At 44.3% G+C, this 20,434-nt stretch overlaps 1 protein-coding gene across 2 annotated transcripts in view; it reads left to right on the top strand.

Annotated features, from left to right (window-relative positions):
• Window positions 1-20,434, top strand: part of PINX1 (PIN2 (TERF1) interacting telomerase inhibitor 1) — an 82,408-nt gene extending 61,974 nt beyond the window's left edge. For both annotated transcript variants that reach the window (XM_014610232.3, XM_059728481.1), the window contains exon 7: window positions 14,258-20,434. In XM_014610232.3, coding sequence (XP_014465718.2) covers window positions 14,258-14,872 — 615 coding nt within the window. In that variant the 3' untranslated portion in view covers window positions 14,873-20,434. The remainder of the gene's footprint in view (window positions 1-14,257) is intronic.

Genomic DNA, 20,434 nt, shown 5'->3' with positions numbered 1-20,434 from the left:
CTCTCTTTGTTTAAACTGAGTTGAGGCTCAACAAAGCATAAAAATAGCAGCTGTTTCTATCCAGCACATCTCCTACTTTGCAATCCTGATTCTCGGTGCTCAAGTTGGCTTGACCAAACAACAAGGGAATTACCACGCTCTTGTCTTTGGGTATGTAAATCTTGACACGTCCTCATTTCTATGCTTTTGCCCTAAAAATCTAGGGAACCACGTCTTGTCTTCAAGGCTGCAGTGAAGTATTTACCTGAAGACTGGTTCTGTCTACCATTGCATTGTTTCTCAACCCAAGAGAGTAGAGCCTCAGTAGGAGCTATGACACCGGCTCTTGGACCTTCCTCTAGTTTCATGGGGTCCCTAAGCCCAGTGTCTCCTGTTGAGCCTCACACCTTCCCTGCTTCTTCTGGGAGCAGTTTGCAATTTATATGTGATACCATGTTTGCAGTTCACATCACATCCCTCCACTGATGTTCACTCTTCTGGGGAAAAAAAACCCCAAACCCTCTATAGTATATTTTCGCTTGCATCACACACACTTCCTAACAGGCATTTAATTGTGTCATTATGACTAGAGTATTTCTATACCTGCCCTCAGGTTTAATCAGCAAGTCCTTTCAGGCACGGATTATCTCTTGGTGTGGCACGTGGTACCTGGAACATGGTCTGCACCCTTAAAGGCACAGAAAAGCAATGCTGTATTGGATTAGAGCAGTGGTCCATCTATCTCACTATTCTGTCTACAGTAGTGACAATAGTGGATGCTTTAGAGCGGTGGTTTCCAAACGCTGACAGATTGTGCAGCACCAATTTAAAATGATACAACCTTAAGTACCACCAGCAAATTTTTGTCATAAAAAGTGATTATAATAAATCTGTTAATGTGTATCACTGACAGGCTGTCTGCATACCACTGGCAGTATGCATACCAGATTGGGAACCACTGCTTTAGAGGGAGAGCATATGAACAGGGCATCTCTGCAGTGATTCATCCCCTGTCATACCCTCCGTGGCATCCAGCATTGGTTCAGGGAGGTCAGAAGACACATCCCTTTCTGTTTCAAAAGCGATTGATGGACCTGTCCTCTATGAATTCATGTTGGCCTTTCTTGAACCTGGTTATATGATCTGCCTCTACCACCTCCTGTGGTAATGAGTTTTATAAGTTAACTATCTGCTGGGTTAAAAGAAAAAAGTACTTTCTCTTGTATGTTTTAAATCTGTCTCCTACTAATTTCAGCAGGTGTCCCCTTGTTGTCTGCTGTTCTGGGAGTTGGTGAATACAGTTCCCTATTCACTTTATCTACAGCTTTCATGATCGTATAGAAATCTATTATGTTCCCTCTTGGCCTTTCTGAACTGAAGGCTCCTAGCTTTCTTAGCCTCTCCTGGTACAGCAGTTCTTTCATACCCCTGATCCTCTTTGTTGCCTTTCTCTGTACCTTTTCTAGACTAATAACCCGTGGTAAATCATTCTATATATATTGGCGACCTTTATCCCATTGGCCTTGCTATTGCTAACTATCTGTGGGGTACCATGCATTTGGACAAAATTAAAAAGACATAATGGATAATAATTTTGAGTTACGTGGCCTGTGGGGATGATGGTGACAGAAAGAGAGGGGACAAGCATAGCAGCAAAAAAAAGCATGAAAAACCCCGCTGATGTGTAAGGAAGTTTGAGAGCAGAGTAGATTCACAGAAGTTTAGGGCTGAAAGGGACCTCGTGAGATCATCGGGTCCAGCGCCCCTGCTCTGGGCAGGAAACACTGCTGGGAAAAAGCAAAGCAGAGATTACTGGAGTAGAAGTCATTTGCTACAGGTGGGGGAAAAAAAGGGAGAAAAAATTTGCAGAGAGGAGCAAAGGCAGTGAGCAAGGGTGGCTTAATCTCTCTAGTATGTAAGCTGTCTGAGGCTGGGGGAGCCCATAAAACAAAGTATGGGGGCCGTAAGTGAGAAGAGACCCCATGGGTGAATTTCTGTGCCCTACAGTGCAAGAGCATGATGTTGGGGAGAAGGTGAAAGAGGGAAAAGAAGCAATCAGGCTGGAAAGAAGTTCACAGAAGCATAGGTGAGAAGGAACCGAGGGTCTTCAGCAGTCTGATAGGAAGGAAGGGGAGGGTTGTACTCTAGGACTCGAATTCCTGCGTTTCCCCAGGATCGCTCTTCCAGTGTGGCTTCCTCCGTTTTGGGCTACCCTTTTCCCACCTTCTGGATGCTAGAGCACTGTAGTAGTTGAAGTCTGATGGATCAAATGAAAAAACCAAATCCCATGCTGCTGCTTTGGTAGATACCCCTTTGGGAAGCTGGGACTTTTTTTGGCTGCCAGTGAAACATGCCCAGGAGACAAAATGGTCAAGCTGATGCAGTAGCCCTTTTCCCCCCACGGCCCAAAGTGCCAGCCTAGGTCAGGTAGCTGTCTTGTTTAAAGCAGCTATAGCCGACGCTCTGCTAGCGTAGAGGGAATTGCCTTAAAACTTCTTCATGGTTCATGTGGCCAGACTCTGGAATAGACCCCCACGTGCGGTGGGTGCTGACACCTACCCCGGAGCTTCTTCAAAAGGAGACCGGACACACACCTTGCAGGGGTTATTTGATTCCAGCAGTCTTTCCTGCCCAGAGCAGGGGGGCTGGACCCGACACTCTCATGAGATCCCTTCTAGCCCTAAACTTCTGCGAATCTCTGAATTGTCCCGGGATGCCATCATCTTTGCCTTGGAGAAATGACACGGAAACACCACATCCCGGCTGGTCGTGCTCCATCTTGCTCAGGTTGCAAGACTGCTCAGACCACGTGGGAGCGTAGCTTGTTGGGACCTGCCACTCCCCATAGACCACACGTCTCGTGACCATTTCCCGTCAGCCGTAACATCATCTTCTTGGCAAGATGTCCATGCAGCCTGTAGCTGGGGAGCATCTGGCCACTGTCCCTGTTTTGCACCCTTGCTAAGAGCGTTAGAAGTTAGTGTTACGAGGCAAGAGCTGCTGCTGGATCTTCAGTCAATAACTCAGTGTGCATCTTCTGTTCCAGGAGGTTTTGGGGGTGCAGAGGGGAAGACCGTCATTCTCAGACATCCTTGGAAACATGCTACCTCCGACTGCAGTCCCTGAGTCTCTCTCTTTCCTCCTCCACTGGTCACCTTGAGGAGATGCTTTTTCCCTGCTTCCCCCAGCTCTCCCATTTTGTCCCTGAGGGATTATCTCACTGTGACGACGGCATGCCCCAGTCTAGATGGATCCGAGTCTTCCCTATCCATGCCTGCAGATATGCTTCAACCCAAGAACGTGTCAAGGAGGCCATCTGGAGGGGGTTGTCCTTGGGTAAATCCCCTCTTGAGCCATTGCTCGTGGCATGCGTGAGAGCAACTGCTTAGGAGGAGCCAAGACGGGCCTCGCTAACCTACTTCCGAGTCTGGAGCATGCCCATGGGTAAGGCATGCTTGGGCCTGTTCTGGCTGCAACAACCTGCCATGGTGTAGACAAGCCTATCCCCCAGCTCTTGCAGCCGGGTTGGGCCTAGTTGAAAGTCCTGCCCTGCTGCTTCACAGCCTGACTCCCAATCTCTCTCCTTTCAATGTCCTGGGGGAAAGGCGGTGCAACACTTAAGTGGGAGCCATGCTTAGGAGCAGCCAAAGAACCGGTAAGGAGGCTGCATGGGGCAAGATTGGGAGCAGCTGTCCTGATGGCAAGGGTTTTCTCTTCCCTTACCAACAGACAGGCAGGTTTCAAGCTCTTGTCTCTCAGCAAACAGCCATTTCTCGGGCTGCCAGTCACTCATACCAGATTGGGAGTTCATCAGAGTCATTAAAGTCTAAGTGTTTCACACCGCTCTTATTCTCTAGACACATGGGGTTGCATAAATATTTAGTAAGAGTGACAAGGAGAGGATGGAAAAAATGCTGGTGGGTATAAATCCAAACAAATGCACTGATGTTTCTGGGCTTCTCCTGCTTTGTGTGGTATGTACCAGTGCACGGAGCGCTTTACGCTTACCCACCATACCTCACAGTCTCATTCAGGCCTCAAAGTTTCACGCTAAAGCCACCATCAGGTATGGAATAGCATGAGTCGATGTCAGTGGGTTAACTTTGCATTTCTTGGAAGTTGATCGTATTGCAGTGCCCATACGTGTGCTAATTGCATCCCCAGAGACCTTCCAATCGAAGTGATGGATGTCCTAACGCACACGAGGGAGGGTAGCGAAAGACCTAGTGGCATGGTGGCTCTGTGAAGATCCTGGCTTCCCCACCCCCTGTCAAGGCCACACACGGCAAGTCTTTATCAGACTCTGCTTTCACTCAGATCTTTTCTAAAGGTTAGGAAGTCAGGCTTTTTGCATCCTCTGCCTTTCTCCATGCAATCCTTGTCTCTACCTGGTGATGGACTTTCTTGATAGCTCTGGCCTGCCGTTGTCGTTGGGCTCCTGATTGACCACTTCTTGACATCCTGGACGAAAAAAGGAACCAAGTCATTATGCCGGCGAGTGACTAAAAGGTGACACAAGAGACTTTGTTCTCAGCAGCTTCTCACTGCTGCTCATGCTGAAAAACAGGAAATGCCTGTACCCCCGTGCGAAAATCCTGGCTTGATTCTTTTTTATTTTTTTTAGCTATATGGATCAGTTAATTACTCCCCATGGCAAAGACATGGAGGAGTTTCAACTGTGCGTTTTCTTCCCGAGAGGGACTTTTTTTTTTTTAAGGAGTGAAAACAAAGGTATGAATGTTTTAAAAGTGCTCCGAGGAAGGGTAATGCCCGGTTTGTACATTGCCCGAGGTGGAAAGGAAGATTCCTATTTGTGCGCGTTATTTTCAGATTTCAGAATAAATGTGGTTTCCTCTTCTTTTAGGAGCCGGGGGTGACATGGCTTCCTCTTGCAATCTCTGCCGGAATTCTTTTCCGCCTTCTGGGTATTTCCAAATGCATGACGGCATCGCTTTTTCCCCCAACTACTTATCTCGACAATCTCCCCACGCCCCCCTAGTAATACCTTTCTGTGTACTCATGGTTTGGCTAGCCCAGCACACTTTGCCATTCCCCTTTTAGTCCCTGTAAGGAGTGCTGGATGTGACTGTGGGCAAGAGAAGGAAATCCTTTTTCTTCAACAACTGGACAGGGTTTGCTTTCTAGATTCTGATTAAAAAGGATTAATGAGTTCTATCCAAACCATGCACGTTTCCAAAGTGCAACTGAAAAGTCACCGCAGCATCTCATGAGGGGTATCGCAGTTACCCCCCAGAGAAGAGGCATATGTCATCTTGAATGTTTCCTTAAGGGAATAAAAAGTTGTGTTAAGGCAAACTTTAAATGCCAGAAAGTGAGAAAGCAAAGGCTGCTGCCTCTTTCTGCCTCGGCAGTGCAGTCATCTTTTAACTTATATGGTCATTTATTTCCCAAATAGTACAGTAAACTGCAAGATACATGTGCTTCTGTTTGATCCCGCTGTTGAATGATACTGTTTGCCACTTAAAGAGTCAATCAAAGTCTCTAATATAAGGAGAAAACTCTACAGATGAAGTATGATGACATAGTGAAAATTTCATAGACATTAGGGGCTGGAAGGAACCTCAAGAGATCATCGGGTCCATCCCCCCTGCCACAGGTGGGAAGTCAGCTGGGATCAAGTGACCCCAATGTAATGGGACATATGGGAAAGTCAATTGTATGCTTTTCAGGGCAAGATCGGAGGGGGTTTCCCCCCCTCTGTTTGCATAGCATCTAAAGTAGTGGGATATTGGCTGTATTAGTGAAAAATTCCATTTCAAAAGGCTATTTTGAATCTTTATTTCATCGATTCAGTGTCTGTAGACAAGAATGAAAAGACAAATTTGAGATGCAGAGGTATCTAGAGCTGTGTCGGAGTGTCATGATTCATTAATGCCTTACTAGACTAATCTAGATGTGCAGAGGGCCAAGACAAGGCACTACTCTCTCTGGACCATTTAGCCTGGCTTCCTTCAGGTTACGCAAATATAAGGGTTTTTTTAGGAGTATTCCTGATTGCTTTCCATGTCTATGGTGTCTCTTTCCTCTGAAGTTCTCAAAGTACTTTACAAGCACTTGGTTAGTGAAAAGTCCCCGGTGAGTCAGGTAGGCCTAATCAGTCCCGTTTGATACCTGTCTGACCCGAGGTAAGAAAAAAGTCAATGACTTCTTGTCCGTGTCTGCAGCAGAGCTGGAAATAGCACTTAGGCGCCATGATTCTCCCATTCCCATGCTCTGATAATCCAATCATATTTTCTCTGTTATTATTCAAGGTGACAAAAGTAGTTAGGACTTAACTTCGGAGCCTCTGGGAAGATGAGGTCATCTTGCCGGGTCTCTGTATTGTGCCAGTAGAAGAATCTAAGGGGAAATCTCTTCCTTAGCCGTGTTTATTAAAGCTAACGCACAGATGTAGTTTACAAGGAAACGAATAGGAAGAGGGGTTTTGCTGACTTCAGCAGTTGTAATTGGAGTGGATTGGGATGTCACGAGAATATCTCAGCGTCTCCTTTTCCTTGTCACATGTTGAATATTACTTGATGCAGCACATTGATTTGCCTTTTGTATTTTGCTTTTTCCTATCTCTCCCCCAGCACTAATTTCCCCCCTCGTGGGGTGTTCTCCTGCTGTATTGCCTCCCTTTGGCTTTCATAGCCTGCCTGGTCATGGATTTTACCTCCTGCTCTTATTAGCTTGCATGTTTTTGTAAAAGTGTGGTTGTACCCTGAAAAGGTATAGTAGCGTTACCTTGGTGCCTGTGACAACGTAGTGCATTTCCTAAGTTCACAGTGGGAAAAAATGCATCCTGTGTTCCAGTGCTATCTATCGGTCCAGTCTGGGATCTAAAAATCGAGGGGGGGAGAGGTTGTGGACCATTGAACAGATGCAGCTGAAGGCCCGATCTGGGTCTGCACTTGGAATTTGCTTAATTCTTTTGTTGATGATACATGATCCAAATTAAAACCCGGCTCCCTCTCCGAGAGCTGCAATTGGTCTGTAGGGCTGGACAGGCATGAACACCAGTAAAAAATAAAAATAAAATAAAGGGCGAGGGAGGGAATTGATTCTAAAATAAGCAGATAGGATTCTGGATCCATCGGGCTTGCATCTGTTGAGTAAGATGGTGTCTCTCTATTTTTAATCACAGTGACATTTGAATATAAAGAGAAATAAAACCTGTAATTGGCCACTTGCTGAGACTTTTGGCATGAGCTCCTGTCAAAAAAAAAAAAGTTTACAAAACAACCAAAGATGCTTACACACTTTTCATACAAATGCCTCCCGTCTCAATTCAAGAGGCGGGGGGAAAAAAGACTTGTCTGCTCCCTGACAAATATACGTGCAGGTGCGAGAAGGTATAAATGACCTCTTTTAATACCCATTTTTAAGGGCACTTAAGCAAAAGCTATCTATGGATGTATTCAGAGGAACTCTTTTGGCTAAGTTCTGCTTTTGTTGCCTCCAAATGTTGTCCTTAATTATGGGTTCATTATAATAGGCAAAGAGCTACCTTGAGGAAGATTCCCCCATCCTCTTTCTCAAGGAGTGGTGGCAAAAGCGTTCCTTCCCCTTCGCAATCACACATTGAAACAACTATTAAAAAGAGCGTCTGCACAAGAGTAGAAGCCAGGGATTCATATTTGTCTTTGAGTGAGCCAGCACGAAGGTCGAAGGTGATGGTCGGTATATAACATGGCCATCGGCATCTGATTAATGAAAACGGGTGTTTTCCCAAGATGTTTAGCAAGGCAGAACCTGATTACAGTGGAGTGAACATCACAATGTGGTTAATATGTAGTAAACTAGAATTAAAGTTCTCCTGCAACCTGCCATCACCCGTCAGGATTCTCGTACCTCTTGCCAGTGACTTAAGTTTTCATGATCTTGAAGCTTAATATAAACAGAGTCTACAGATTAGAGATGTGTGTAAATACCCTGCAACATCCTTATAATGAAAATAGGAGGATCCAAGAAGAAATGAAGGTAAATGATTAATAACTCAAAAAAACTAAAGAGGGGGAGGGAAGAAGATACTTTGGGGATTTCTTCCTTCTGGATTTAGTGCCACATGGTTTTTTTTTGTTTTTCTCCTTCTCCGTAGTTTTCTTCAGTTGCCACAACAGTGTTGCATGTCCCTTGCAGCTTGCCAGCCTATTATGGGGTTCGTATATCAGCCTTCATAAAATGTTATCTTCAGAGTGCTCACAAGACCATTGGCCAAGGGTGGCCAGCCTGCAGCATGGCAGCTTCCGTGGGTGTCACATAGCAGATTGAGGAGGAGGGAAGGGAGCACAGGGCCGAGAGCATAGATTGGGCAAGGGAAGTGGATCAGAGCAGCACTCGAGGAAGGTGCAGAGCTTATTTGTACAGAAAGGTTGGCTCCCACTGTCATCGGCCAACGTGCCTTTGGAAACTGGCAGAGCCTCGTGAGTGCCAGTTCTTACATTGTCTCCATAGATTTGACTCCAGAATTAATACCAAGTGGCTCATTTTTAAAATCTGCTCAATTAATGAAGCCCTACAGGCATTGCCCACTATGTTTGAATGCGTTTGGCCCCAGTCCAAACGTTAATGGAAGTGCTTAAACCAAGTATTTGCAGGCTCAGATCAGTCGACTGTAAGCTCTTCAGAGCCGAGACCTTGTCATCCTTAATGCCCCTAAAGCGCCATGGAGACCATTGGTTTCATATACCATCTCCCATGCTGCTCAGCATTGACGATAGATCTGTCCAAGAGTGTCCATTAGTTCTCAGCTCTTGGGTCTTTCCTACCATTTTTTATGCCTTCCATGTCAGTGGTACAAACCCATCCTGGCAGGACCTTAAGTGGCTGTAGCGTAACTGGATTATTGAAATCTTGATTCAGTTTCGCAATAAAACCAGTTCTTTGGTTTGGCCCAGCTAAAATGCAATAGCTACAATCATAGACCAGAAAGGAACCTTATAATGCTGTGACACAAGTCATCTCCATTTCTGTTATTTAGGAGAACATCTGCTAAAGCTGCCGTTCATCCTTATTCTGTTGCCCTGAACTCAGCTCCAGCGTAGTCTCTGCTAACAGAACTACAGTGACAGTGCTCGTTAGGCATTATACGCTCTTTAGGTATTATACACTCATTGGAAGATGAGAAGGCTGAGACATGGAAAAGTGAAATAACTTGACCATGGTGTTACAGTTGATTAGCGCCAGAGCCTGGGCTACAGCCCAAACCTTTTGAACCTCCTGTCTTAGGCTTTAACCATTTTTTTTTTTTAATTGCTTTATTGCTATTGCTTACAGAGCAGCCACCAGTCATATTAGGACTTGTGGCTGTTTCATTATATCCATCCTTTCCCTCTAAAACACATGTGGGCCCAGTTCTGTCTGGAGCTCTGTCCTCCAGCCAAAACGCTAGCTGTACTAAGCTTCTCTTAAGTCGTTACTCCTTTTCCAACTGCTGCCACTTTCCATGCCAAGAGCAGCCACATTTCAGCAATAAGTGAAACATTTTCTATGCAAAGGTTGTGGGTGCTGTCTTTCTTTTTTTTCTAAATAAAATACTGAGGCCTGAAAGGCTCCTTATAAGTTTAGCATTCTCTGGCTGCATTCCTTACCCTGTGGAAGTCCCTGGCCCCAGGATTTTGCACATAGAAGTTGATTATTCCACCAGTCTATTGTTGGATTCAAGTGTGCACCTGAAAAGAAAACTGAATATTAATAAATGTTGAATACATACAGTATGTGACTTGTTTTAGAGAGCTCTCTAGACATTACCTGTCATCTCGCCTCCCTCTAGTCTCGTACGGTGCCCAAACTTCCCTTATAACCTTTCCCTGGCTGTTCCATGCCTTCGTTCGTGTGGCCCCTTCTTCTTAGTGCTGCCTATCACTTGGCTTCTTGTCTGATTTACCCACAGTCTAGCAAAGTAAAGACTGCCATGCCCTGTACATCTGAAAAGAAGCCGAAGACCTTCCCCATTCCTACTGTTTTTTTTTCTGGGATGAGGTCCGCTGACTTCACTGGGAACTATGGTAACTCAGCATGGCTCAGGATATGGCCTCTACCGTATTTACTCAAATACAAGATGATTCCCTTCCCCCCCTCCCCAATCAGCATTGGGGGGAAAAACCCCACATCTTACATTCACATACAAGGAAACCTCATTAAATACATTGTCTCTCATTAAGCTGCTGCCAAAAGCAACTTCACAGTCATGGCGAGCCACTACGTTGAATACATTTCAAGTTCTTCTTCACTCCCCCAGCTGAGCTGCACCTTTTTTCCCATTTCCAATCATTCCTGCTTCTTCAGCAGCCTTAAATATCTGGCAAACATCACCAAGTGGGACCCCAACCACTTACCCAGAATCCCTGTCACCACCTCAGGGGTTAATGTGGCCTCACCCTTCACGGTATGGAGCTGGCCAGGTTGCCCTGCACTTCATCTGAATATAAATTTTTGGAGGACCCCAGGACTCATGAAAAGCACACCTGGTTCCAGTCATGAGTGAGGGGCTAATTAGCACCTGGCTCTTTTGTGGGGGTATCTGGAGTGCGCGCACATACTGAGCAGTGCTGAGCTGTGGGATCGCCATGGCGAAATGCTGTTAACTGGTGGGGCCCAGCCCAATGAGCTATATGGTAAATCATGCGCTTTTTGGCTTTGGTCTAATATCGTGCATAGTTTGTACTATATATAGGTAGGTACAAGAGTGTGATTATGGAGTACCTGTGTTAAAACTTGCAGCAGTTTATAAAAGGTGAACTGCATCAATTCTGGATGGACTAAGTCTATGGGTACTAAATGCAGATTACAGATCTGTTTAGTGCAACGTCAGTGTTTTCAGATTTTCTTCTTGTTCCCAAGTGCTCAGGGAGGGCAGGGTGTGATGGTAAGGAGAGGAGAAGGAGCTGGAGAGAGGCAGGGCACATTTACCCCCAAGCTTTATATTCCCTGCTATAGCAATGGAAGGGACAAATTCAAGGCAAACATCCAATAATTTGATTCTATACCTGGAAAATTATAACAAATTTACAACTTTTCCTTATATAGAATCTTATTATTGGGGGGGTCATCTTATGTTCAGGGTCGTCTTACAATTCAAGTAATTGCAGTATATTCTCCAAGGTCTTTCCATCTCCTAACTTGTCGCAACTAGAACATTCATGCTCCGATTTCTAGCTGTCCCTGTTGGATTATTTGCTTGTTAGAGAACAAATGATCTCTCTTTCTGTGGGTTGTTTTTTTTTAGCATATCACAAGTGTTATAAGCAACCACGTACACCTGGAGCACTGTGTAATTATTTCTCAGACCCCCGTTTAAGAGAGGGAGGAAAAGTAGTGCTGCATCTTTGCTTTCAAGAGGTTTAAGAGAAGCCATGTTTGGAGTTGTAGGGTGGCTACACGTTTCTTCAACAGGTACAACATGGGAGTGGAGGGGGAACATTGCTGGCATTTAACAGCCTTTCCAGATGATTTACGATTTTACAAAAGCTCTACCTGAACTGAAGGGCTTTTTTCTTTTTTTTTGGGTTGGCACCTCCTTGCCTGTCTCCATGCCCTGCTGGTTCTGTGTTCAGTGGCCCATGGTTATTAAAATTCTTATCAATACAAGAGTTTCTGAGTAGTGTTCTTGTTTTCTGGGCTCACAAATGCCTTCTGAACTGCTCGGGTTAGCCAGAGAACAGGCTCTGATGCCTAATGCATTTTGTAAGACTCAATGCATGGAGCTCAATTAATATTTGCATTCAGTTACAGTAATTAAGTTGTCAGAATCGGAGCTCGCCAAGGGAATGAACCAGCCCTTTTCTGGTTGGCCCGAGCGTGATTTGTGTTAGACCCGAGTGCGTTTTGCATATCAGGTGGGGCCTGTTTTGGCGAGCACCCATCACGGAGAAACCTGGGAGACCATTTGTCATTGTGTAACACGAGGTGTCAGATTTACGGGTAGGAGGAAGACGACGACCCCGTTTAAATTTGCCATAGCAGGGCAGCTATTTTTGCTGCTTGCTGGGACTCAGGTTGGAAGGGAGACCTTGTTAAAAAGACAGATATTTTGAAGCTGAGCTCAGACCATTTATTCTGTGGATTCTGCCTTGTCAAGCTTCTGCTGCTGCTTCCCCTTATCAAACCCAGAAAATTTTTTCAGCTTTAAGTAATACTAAACAGAAGTCACCCCGTTGCATTAACTCTGCTTAAACTCTCCTTCTAAACAAGGCATTCTTAGACGAAAAATACCTTTTTTTTTTTTGTTTTTTTTTAAGTGCCCCCACAAACATTACTGGAATCTCAAGTGTAACATTACTTTCGTTCCACTGGAATAATTCTCTTGAGAGCAGGTGTATGAGGAAATCTTGATTCATCGCTAATGAGACAGCCCTGCATATTCTTGCTCCTGTGAGTTAAGATTACTGTTCTGAGTAAGGCCCCTTGCTCATAAATTTACTAAAACCCATGTCACCTAGCCAGCTTGGAGATGCCGTAAGCAGGACCCAGATTGCTTTATTTACGCCAGACAAGACCTGGGGAACTTTATTTCCATTTTGCATTTTCCCTCTCTCCTAGGCATATCGGAAGTGGAGGGAACAACTTGGGTCATCAAGTTGTATTCCTGCAATTTCAGGCAATCCTAAAATAGAGATTAAGCCCAAAAGGTGCACGAGAACATGAACTCTGGCCACTTCTGCACACCCCAGGCCATCGGGAGGCTCCAACCACCTAACACAAATTGTGGATTTCTAGCACAAAAATGAAGTCCTCAAAAGTTACCTTGTGCCACAAGAAGAGAGCAGGAAAGAAACCTATACCTTGACCTCTAGCAAAGGTAGGGAATTGGTTAGGTGAGAGAGGCTACAGAGCTATAAAACGGCTGCACTCTGAGTTGGTGGCATTTTACAGCCACGCTATGCTGTATCAATATACCTTCAAGAGGTAGGAGTAATGTGAACCGAACCCTCCAATACTTCACTTACACAAGGATTTCTGAAATGGGAATACCTTCCCACCACCACACGTACCTGCAATGTACCTGTTGGTGGTTGACTCCTGATCGTACGCTCTTGGCTGTAAGTGAGATAGTGGTACAGATTATGCAGAATATTTTCCTCCTTCCACCTCCAAACATGCTGCATCTCTCTGCCCACCGGGATGGAGTTTGGAGACCTTTCTGACTCGCAAAATTCACACTTTGCAAAGAGCTGTCTAAAATTTTGAGTCGTTTTAGGGAGTCTCTGATCTTGGTACCTAAGTAATGGTGTCTAAAATGCCCCCCAAAGTGTAAAGGTAAGTTACTTTTGAGAGCTAGATACCCACATGAGCAATGCTCATAAGGTTTTTTCTTTGTTTACAAGTCATAGACAATTAACAAACTTTGTATTTTCACCCTAATTTGTTTCTGTCACTTTATCAGACCATTATTGCTTTTCTCAGTGCCATATATGCATTACTTTTGATCAGTGGCTATAGTTTGCTTCTTATTTTGGGTTTACTGTCTAGATAACAAGAACCCTTTCTGCAACCCTCTGCATGCAGAACACCTGTTGGATTCAGTGCTGGTTTCAGTGTGAAATCCTTACAAGATTTGGTCTTGTATGGTGTCTGTGTTATCCGATAACACAAGTCATACAATGCGTATTTAGATAATAACATGGAGAGTTTAATGAGATGAAACCAGCTATGAAGAACATCGCGAGAGACTGTTAGAAAGAGTGGATGATGAATCTAGAATCAAAAGAGAGGAGAGAAGTGAGATGAGCTCTTGTCCCCTCAGTGCTGGATTGGTCCCTGCCACGTGCGTTCGAATTTTGAGATTTCCACCACTTCCTTTCTGCCACAGGCTGATGGATCACACAATTGATTTTGTTTTCTCACTGCTTAGTATTTCACGGAGATGTTCGTTTGTGGACTAAGTGTATGTAATATACTGCTGTTCTAATTTGGAAGCATTTTACACGCCCATTTTATTTAAATTGCACAAGTGGAGGTGACTAACAGCAGAGGTGCAACGTGATAGAGAATCATAATCTATGAAGTGTAAATTTTCCTCCTTTGATGTCAATACTCTGGGTTATTTTTGCATGTGTGTAATGTTCAGAGTAACTTAGTCCGTTCTCTTCCTTCCTCATTTTACTAGTGGTTGGACATTGCTCCCACTAAAATCTCTGGAGCATCTGCTATTAGCTTCTGGTCGAACACTAGATACTTTGCTTGGCTTTTTTTTTCATGGATGCTAAAATTTAGGGCAAGAAGCATAACTTTGAACGACCTTTCCCCTAATCATCTTTCAATTACTTCCTAACAGGAGGACACCTCCAGTGCTGATTCACAGGAAGACAACCAAAACGAAGACCCTGGGGCACCTGAGCCAGTGGACAATACGGTGACCAGCACCCTCACAGTACAAGAATATTTTGCTCAGCGCCTGGCCAAACTGAAGAATTCCCATAACGGACCAAAGACCAAGGTAGCTGATCCTTGCACAGCTGCAGCTGAAGTCTCTGAGCTTTCAGAAGGACTGAAAACCAAACCCAAAAAGAAAAAGAGAAGCCACAAAGAGGTCGAGGTAGAAAATATAGTTGATTACGAAGAAGCAGTGGTGAAACGCTCTAAACTAGAGGGACTGAATGGAGAAAAACTGGATGCTTCAGACGCTGAAAGCCAAATAAAGAAGAAGAAAAAGAAAGCTAAGAAAAGATGCCAAGACAGAGACGATAGTTGTAACGGAGAGCCTTGTGTGCTCCCAGGTGTAGGAGAGGCTTACACTGGAATATCTGACAGAGAGGATACTGGGGTAAAAGACTCGGGGGCAAAACGGAAGAAATGGCATAAGAAAAAACAGAAAAAGCAAAAAAAAGAGGCAGCCGAATCTACTGAAGACCGAGTGCAGGGGAAGAAAAAGAAGAAACGTTTGAGCTAACTTCGTGAGGACTTTAAGTGCAGAACGAATTGCAGATTGATGTGTTGAATAGGAAACCTTCTGTAAACTTGCTAGCCAGACCCCAAAACATTGTTAAATCCTCCTGTCCACATCAGTACTGAAACCACAGGCTGTTTAAATCACAGCTCTTGCTAGCAGGGTGGAAATGTAGCATCCCTGGGCAGCATGGCCCATGTCACAAAGTGCACAGTGGGGTGGGTTTGGACCTCTGCAGCATGGTTTTGTAAAAATAGTGAGGCACTTGCCTATTCTGGCATTGCCATCCATTACACCTCCACTCTTCTACCAAGAGCTATGTATTAGCACAAATAACTTGGACTCACTGCTCCATTGAAACCACTCCCCAGGTACTAGTGTCAGATGAGAACAAGCCTGACTTGAGCTGTGATGAGGGAGGGCTTTTATGCAAGCGAATGCCTCCACGTTGCTAGCCAGTACCCCCTGCTGACTACTCTCTTCCCAGCCTGGGAAAAAATGGAAACCACTTGCATTTTTTTTTCCTTACCATCCCCATTTTCACTTATACTTGCCAAGCTTTGCCTTCTGTGAGTCTGAGCATGTGCCACATAGCTGCATGTAACCTTTTCATTGATTTCCTTTTATATCTAACATGAAGTTTGCTTCCTCTTAAAATACTTGGTCTAATTAAAGGATTATACTTGTGTGTCAGTGCTGGAGAATGGAGCAAAATCGTTCCTTTTGTTTCCTGGCCAGTAATTAATTATTGCCAAGCGTGTAAAATGTTATTTAAGAAGGACTTGCTTCTAGTTTTGCATTAGCCCTATCCACATAGCTTTCCTTGGACTCCCAGGTCATCCATCTGGTCTCTTACATAGACTCGCTCCACGTTCACATTGTCGCATTCGCTAGAGCTTTGTATGTGGAGCACTTGTTACTGGAGGGGTAACATAGGAGAGCCCATTGTTTTGGGTTTTGTAGTTTTTTTAAAGTGAAAATAGCTGGTCACATGCATAAGTGGAAGTATTGCCATTTGCACAATGAGAACTTGATTTAATAGGACAATTTAGCCTTTAAAATTTATAACAATTTGAAGTTGGTTTTGCATTGTAAAGCAGAGAATGGGTAACGATGAGAAACTTGACCCCCATGGAGCAGTTTTGTACTCAAGTGTTTAGGCACTTTTATGCAAACAGATAAGTATCGCTGGGGAAGAAGGGGGGTGTTCCTGATGGATATGATGAAGCAGGGCAGAACCAGAATATAAAGGACTGTTCTCTCTGGGAGACTTTTACAAACCCCAGGCCTGGTCCTGGGTTCAATTTACCCCAAGGCAACTTGCTCCGCTGTAGTCAGTAGGGTTGTGCTGGCATAAATCCAGACTACCTGAGTAGAGCCTGCCCTTACACCTTGCTTTGTTACAGCTGTGCATTTGATTCTGGGTCACATGCTCTGTTTCACCAGCAAAAATCTGGAGTAAGTCCACTAGCCATGCCCTGACAGATAAAAAGGGTATATGGTTTGGTTTTGCTTTTTTTTTTTTTTTCCTTGTGTTAGCTCAGCTGAGTTGGCTCAGTATGGCTGGAAAGCCCCATTAAGACTCATGGATAGCGTGCACGAACCTGCTTTAGCTGGCCAGGTTGTAACCAAGGAACATTTCAGGCTACAGCACATCCCACTAACATGACTTGAGACATCTTCACCGGGCTTTCTGACTGTGCGAATTGACTTGAAAAATGTACCCTTTTGCCCATCAGGACGTATCTATTTGCTGCAGAATTACTCCGCTTTACACTGGTACGGCTGCAGAGTTGTGGCCTTCTCTGTTTCATGCTGTACTGTGTGGGGGCAATTTTTAAAAATTCTTTAAAATTAATTTCGGTAACATTTATTTTACAGTCTTGTGCAAATATGGACTGTCATGATGCTGCTGTGGCTACATGACTTCCTTGAACAAATCCTGTCCCTGGTAGCATTATACTGCAGAATCCCCAAAAAAGCTCCTTCCTCGAGGTGCAAAAAACACTGCTTTCTCCATGAAAGGGGTCGGCAAAGCCTTCTTTCATGACTGCTCTTTTGTAGGGTGGGCCTGCTTCAAAGCAGCCTGGTAATTTATTGCTTGCTGTGAGATTATGGCGGGCTGGCTATAAATGGAAGGCAAAATCTGACCTTTGACTTTGATGTTTACCTCTTCATTTGGCTGAGTTTTACAAGGCCGGTTTGCAAGTCAAAGGAGGCACTACTAAAGGAACGGACTCCTCCCCTCCCCCCCCCCCCCCCCAAAAAAAATAATAAAACCTTTTTAACTTGTTTTGTTCTCTATTGCAGGCTTCACTGAAGGGCAAACTCCAGTGGAGACTTGTATGGCCAGAGCCGAATGTTGGAGAAAGCTAATATAAACTCCTTTAAAGTCCGTGGTTTACTACAGTTAAACATAGTGCAAATGAGATTAAAAAGTGGTCCGAGATTCTCTGTACAAAAAGAAACATACATTTTACGTTCCCCTGGGAAATGTCTGTTTTTTTCCAGACCTGCAGTATCTGGGCTCAGAGTTGGATGGCAGGTGCAGTATTCAGGCACTACAGTGCTTTTTTTAATTTATTTTTTATTTTGGGGTGGTTTGTTGTTTTTTTTTTAAACAAAGGACCAAAATTGGAGAAAGCAGTTGGATTTGCCACTATTCTTTTTGTGTTACTTCAGGCAGTCAGCTTTTGAGAAATGGCTGTTTGAACAGGCACCGTGTGTTGCAAAAGAACAGCGTACATTTTATTTTTAAGTTGGCAGCAAGTCCAAGTTTGCCCCAGACTGGTTTTACAAAAAGAAACTTAACAAATGTAGGAACAATCGTTGCCTCTGTGGTGTGGCGAGTGGGGCGCTGTAAATATATAGCCTATTCCTGTGAAGAAAAAGAAAATAGGAGTTGTCTAAAGCTAAACATTCTCCTGCTGTGTTTGCAGCCCAAAAATTGTAGCCTTAAGCTGGTTCAGCTGGAAGTGAAATTCCCCGGGGACGCTGAACAAAGTGATACTCCCCAATCTGTTTTTACCTCCAAACTGAGAAGGGTGCAGATACAGCAGCAATTAGTGAAGAAGAACAGTTTAAATATGTTCCCAGCTTGAATAACCTCATGTCTTTGGACAAACACAGAAGAATTTTGTTACACCTACATACACTGGTTGATTCCAATGGCAATGCAAATTATGGTGAATTATCCAGGGGTGCCCAGTTATTAGCAGTGAAGTGCTGGAAGGATAAGGGGGAACAGGCACTGGTGGGAAGTCAGGACAGCAGGGTGAATGATCTCATGAGCAGAATAACCAGAGTTTACACTATGGCACCTTGTGAAAATGGCCTTCGAATTTTTTTTTGCAGGTGCAGCTTTGCACTTTGCTGTTATGTTAGTAATTTAACTGCAGGTGCCAGCACTGCTAGCATTTTAACACTGAGCTCCAGGCTTTGCAGGTGTTGGGTGGGTAACTACTAGTAGATGCTAACTGTTGTGCCCCCAATTCATTACGCTCCCAGTTAACTGCCAGCACAACCCTGTTTCAGCAAAGCAAAGAAGCCGTTCCCTACATTCAGACCAGAGAGTTACAGACTCTCAGGGCCAATTCTGCCCGAGTCAGACTTAACTTTGACTGGACTCTGCACTGAATCATAGAAAATGAGGGTTGAGGGGACCTCAGGAGGTCACATCTAGTCCACCCCCTGCTCAAAGCAGGATCAGCCCCAACTACATCATCCCAGACAAGCTTTTCTCTACTCTAGTCTTCAAAACCTCCAAGGTTGGAGAGTCCACAACCTCTCTGGGGAGCCTGTTCCAGTGCTTTACTAGCATCCTCATGGGTTTTTCCCAATATCTAACTTCAACTTCCCTTGCTGCAACTTGAGACCATTGCTCCTTGTTCTAATCCTGCACTGGCATGTATTATAAATACTAAACTCACATGTAGCTTTACTCATAAGGATCCAGTCATGCCCAAGAAACTCTAGGATAGGCCGTCCCAGGGGTAGGTGTGGGATGAGAAGTTAAGAGGCGGGGTGGTTTTCTGGCAAATGCTTTCTTTGAACTACTTCCCAAGGTTTCTTGCAGTGCTTTGCAGTGGACATGGGTTAGTTCAAGGTATGTATGATAACACCTCTTCTATTTTGTCATCCAATACTGCGTATGACTCTTTCCATCTAGAAAGGTGTTCCCTTTTCCACGTGGTTTCCAGTTACTTAAATTTCATGACGGGCAAGACAGCCACAGGCATTTAATATAGCAGCCTACGCTTGGGCTCCTCTGGCTCGTTTAGCCCCATCTACATTAATTCACTTTCTCCTTTTTTAACAAAAATGCATTTTCTCTAAAAACACTTGCAGTGAAGAACAAAAATTTAGTCTCTCACTGCAGAATTGGCCAATACGCTTCAGTTTAAATGCATTAGATTGAAGATCTTAAAGCACTGAGCTTCAAAAGGCACAATTACGTCAAGAAACCTCTGAACCTGCCAGTATTAAAAAAACAAAAAAAGAGGAAGGAAGTCGCAAAAAAGGAAAATCATACAGAGTCGGTTGGGAACAAGCCTGATGCTGTTTCTTAAGATGCTGCACATTTTGTACCAGCGCGTCTTCAAATAATATAAAGAACTTAGGAGATCTTGGTATCAGAGGTTTTCCTGTTCCTCCCTGGATCTGATTCCTATACTGACACTGCATATAGCATGTACCTGTGCTAGGTACTCATTATGAATTGGCAAATCCTTATGTTAAGTATAAGGATTAACATAATCAGGGTTGTGATTCCCTGCCCCTACCCCTTACAGTCTTAAGTAGATGAGACATGCATGCAAGCTAAACGTTAGAGCCGTGCAACTGGTTGATTTGTCTGTAATTACTTGCATGCCTCCTCCTGCCCCAAGCAACCTGCTACATCCGTGGGCACCCACCTTTTCAGCAGGTGTGCCACAAATTAGCCCTTCACCCACAAGTGCCACTGATTTTCCCCCTTCCTCTGCCCGATCTGCTGCTCTGCTTTCTGCTTCCTGCCCCATCTGCTGCTGTTTCCTGCTTCCTGCCCTGTCTGCTTGTCTTCTCCCTGGTCTGCCATGTGCCCCAGGTTGGACACCCCTGCACTACACGTTTGTTAACCCACCCTCCCATTTCACAGACTTCTCGCTACGGAGACTGGAGTTGAGGCTGTGTGTGTGTGTGTGTGCACACTCCCCACCCCTGGGGCCTGGCCAACTGCCTTGAGGCCTGTTCCTGCTATAGGGAGATGAAAACCAGATTTTTTTTTTCCTCAGCAAAAAAAAAAAAAGGGTTCTGGTTCAGAGTCTGAACAACAATTTTCACCAATTCCAGAGTTTAAAAAATAAGAACGATGTTGCAGTCACTTGAAACTTTCTTTTGCTTTGTAATGTATTTATTTTTTTAACAATAAGGAGGAAATTTAGAAAGTTCTTTCAAACCAAAAGCAATCGAAAGCTTGCGTTTTGAAAGTGGGACCCATTGTTTTCAAATTTTCTGGAAGCTGTTATTTTCCCCCTCTGTAAAAATTAAATGAAATTTTCATTAAAACGAGCAGGGATGTATGAAGCA

The sequence above is a fragment of the Alligator mississippiensis genome, chromosome 1, assembly GCF_030867095.1.
Source record: "Alligator mississippiensis isolate rAllMis1 chromosome 1, rAllMis1, whole genome shotgun sequence".
NCBI classification, from domain to species: Eukaryota; Metazoa; Chordata; order Crocodylia; family Alligatoridae; genus Alligator; species Alligator mississippiensis.
The sequence above is the reverse complement of the archived record's forward strand: the minus strand, read 5'-3'. Positions and strand labels throughout refer to the sequence as shown.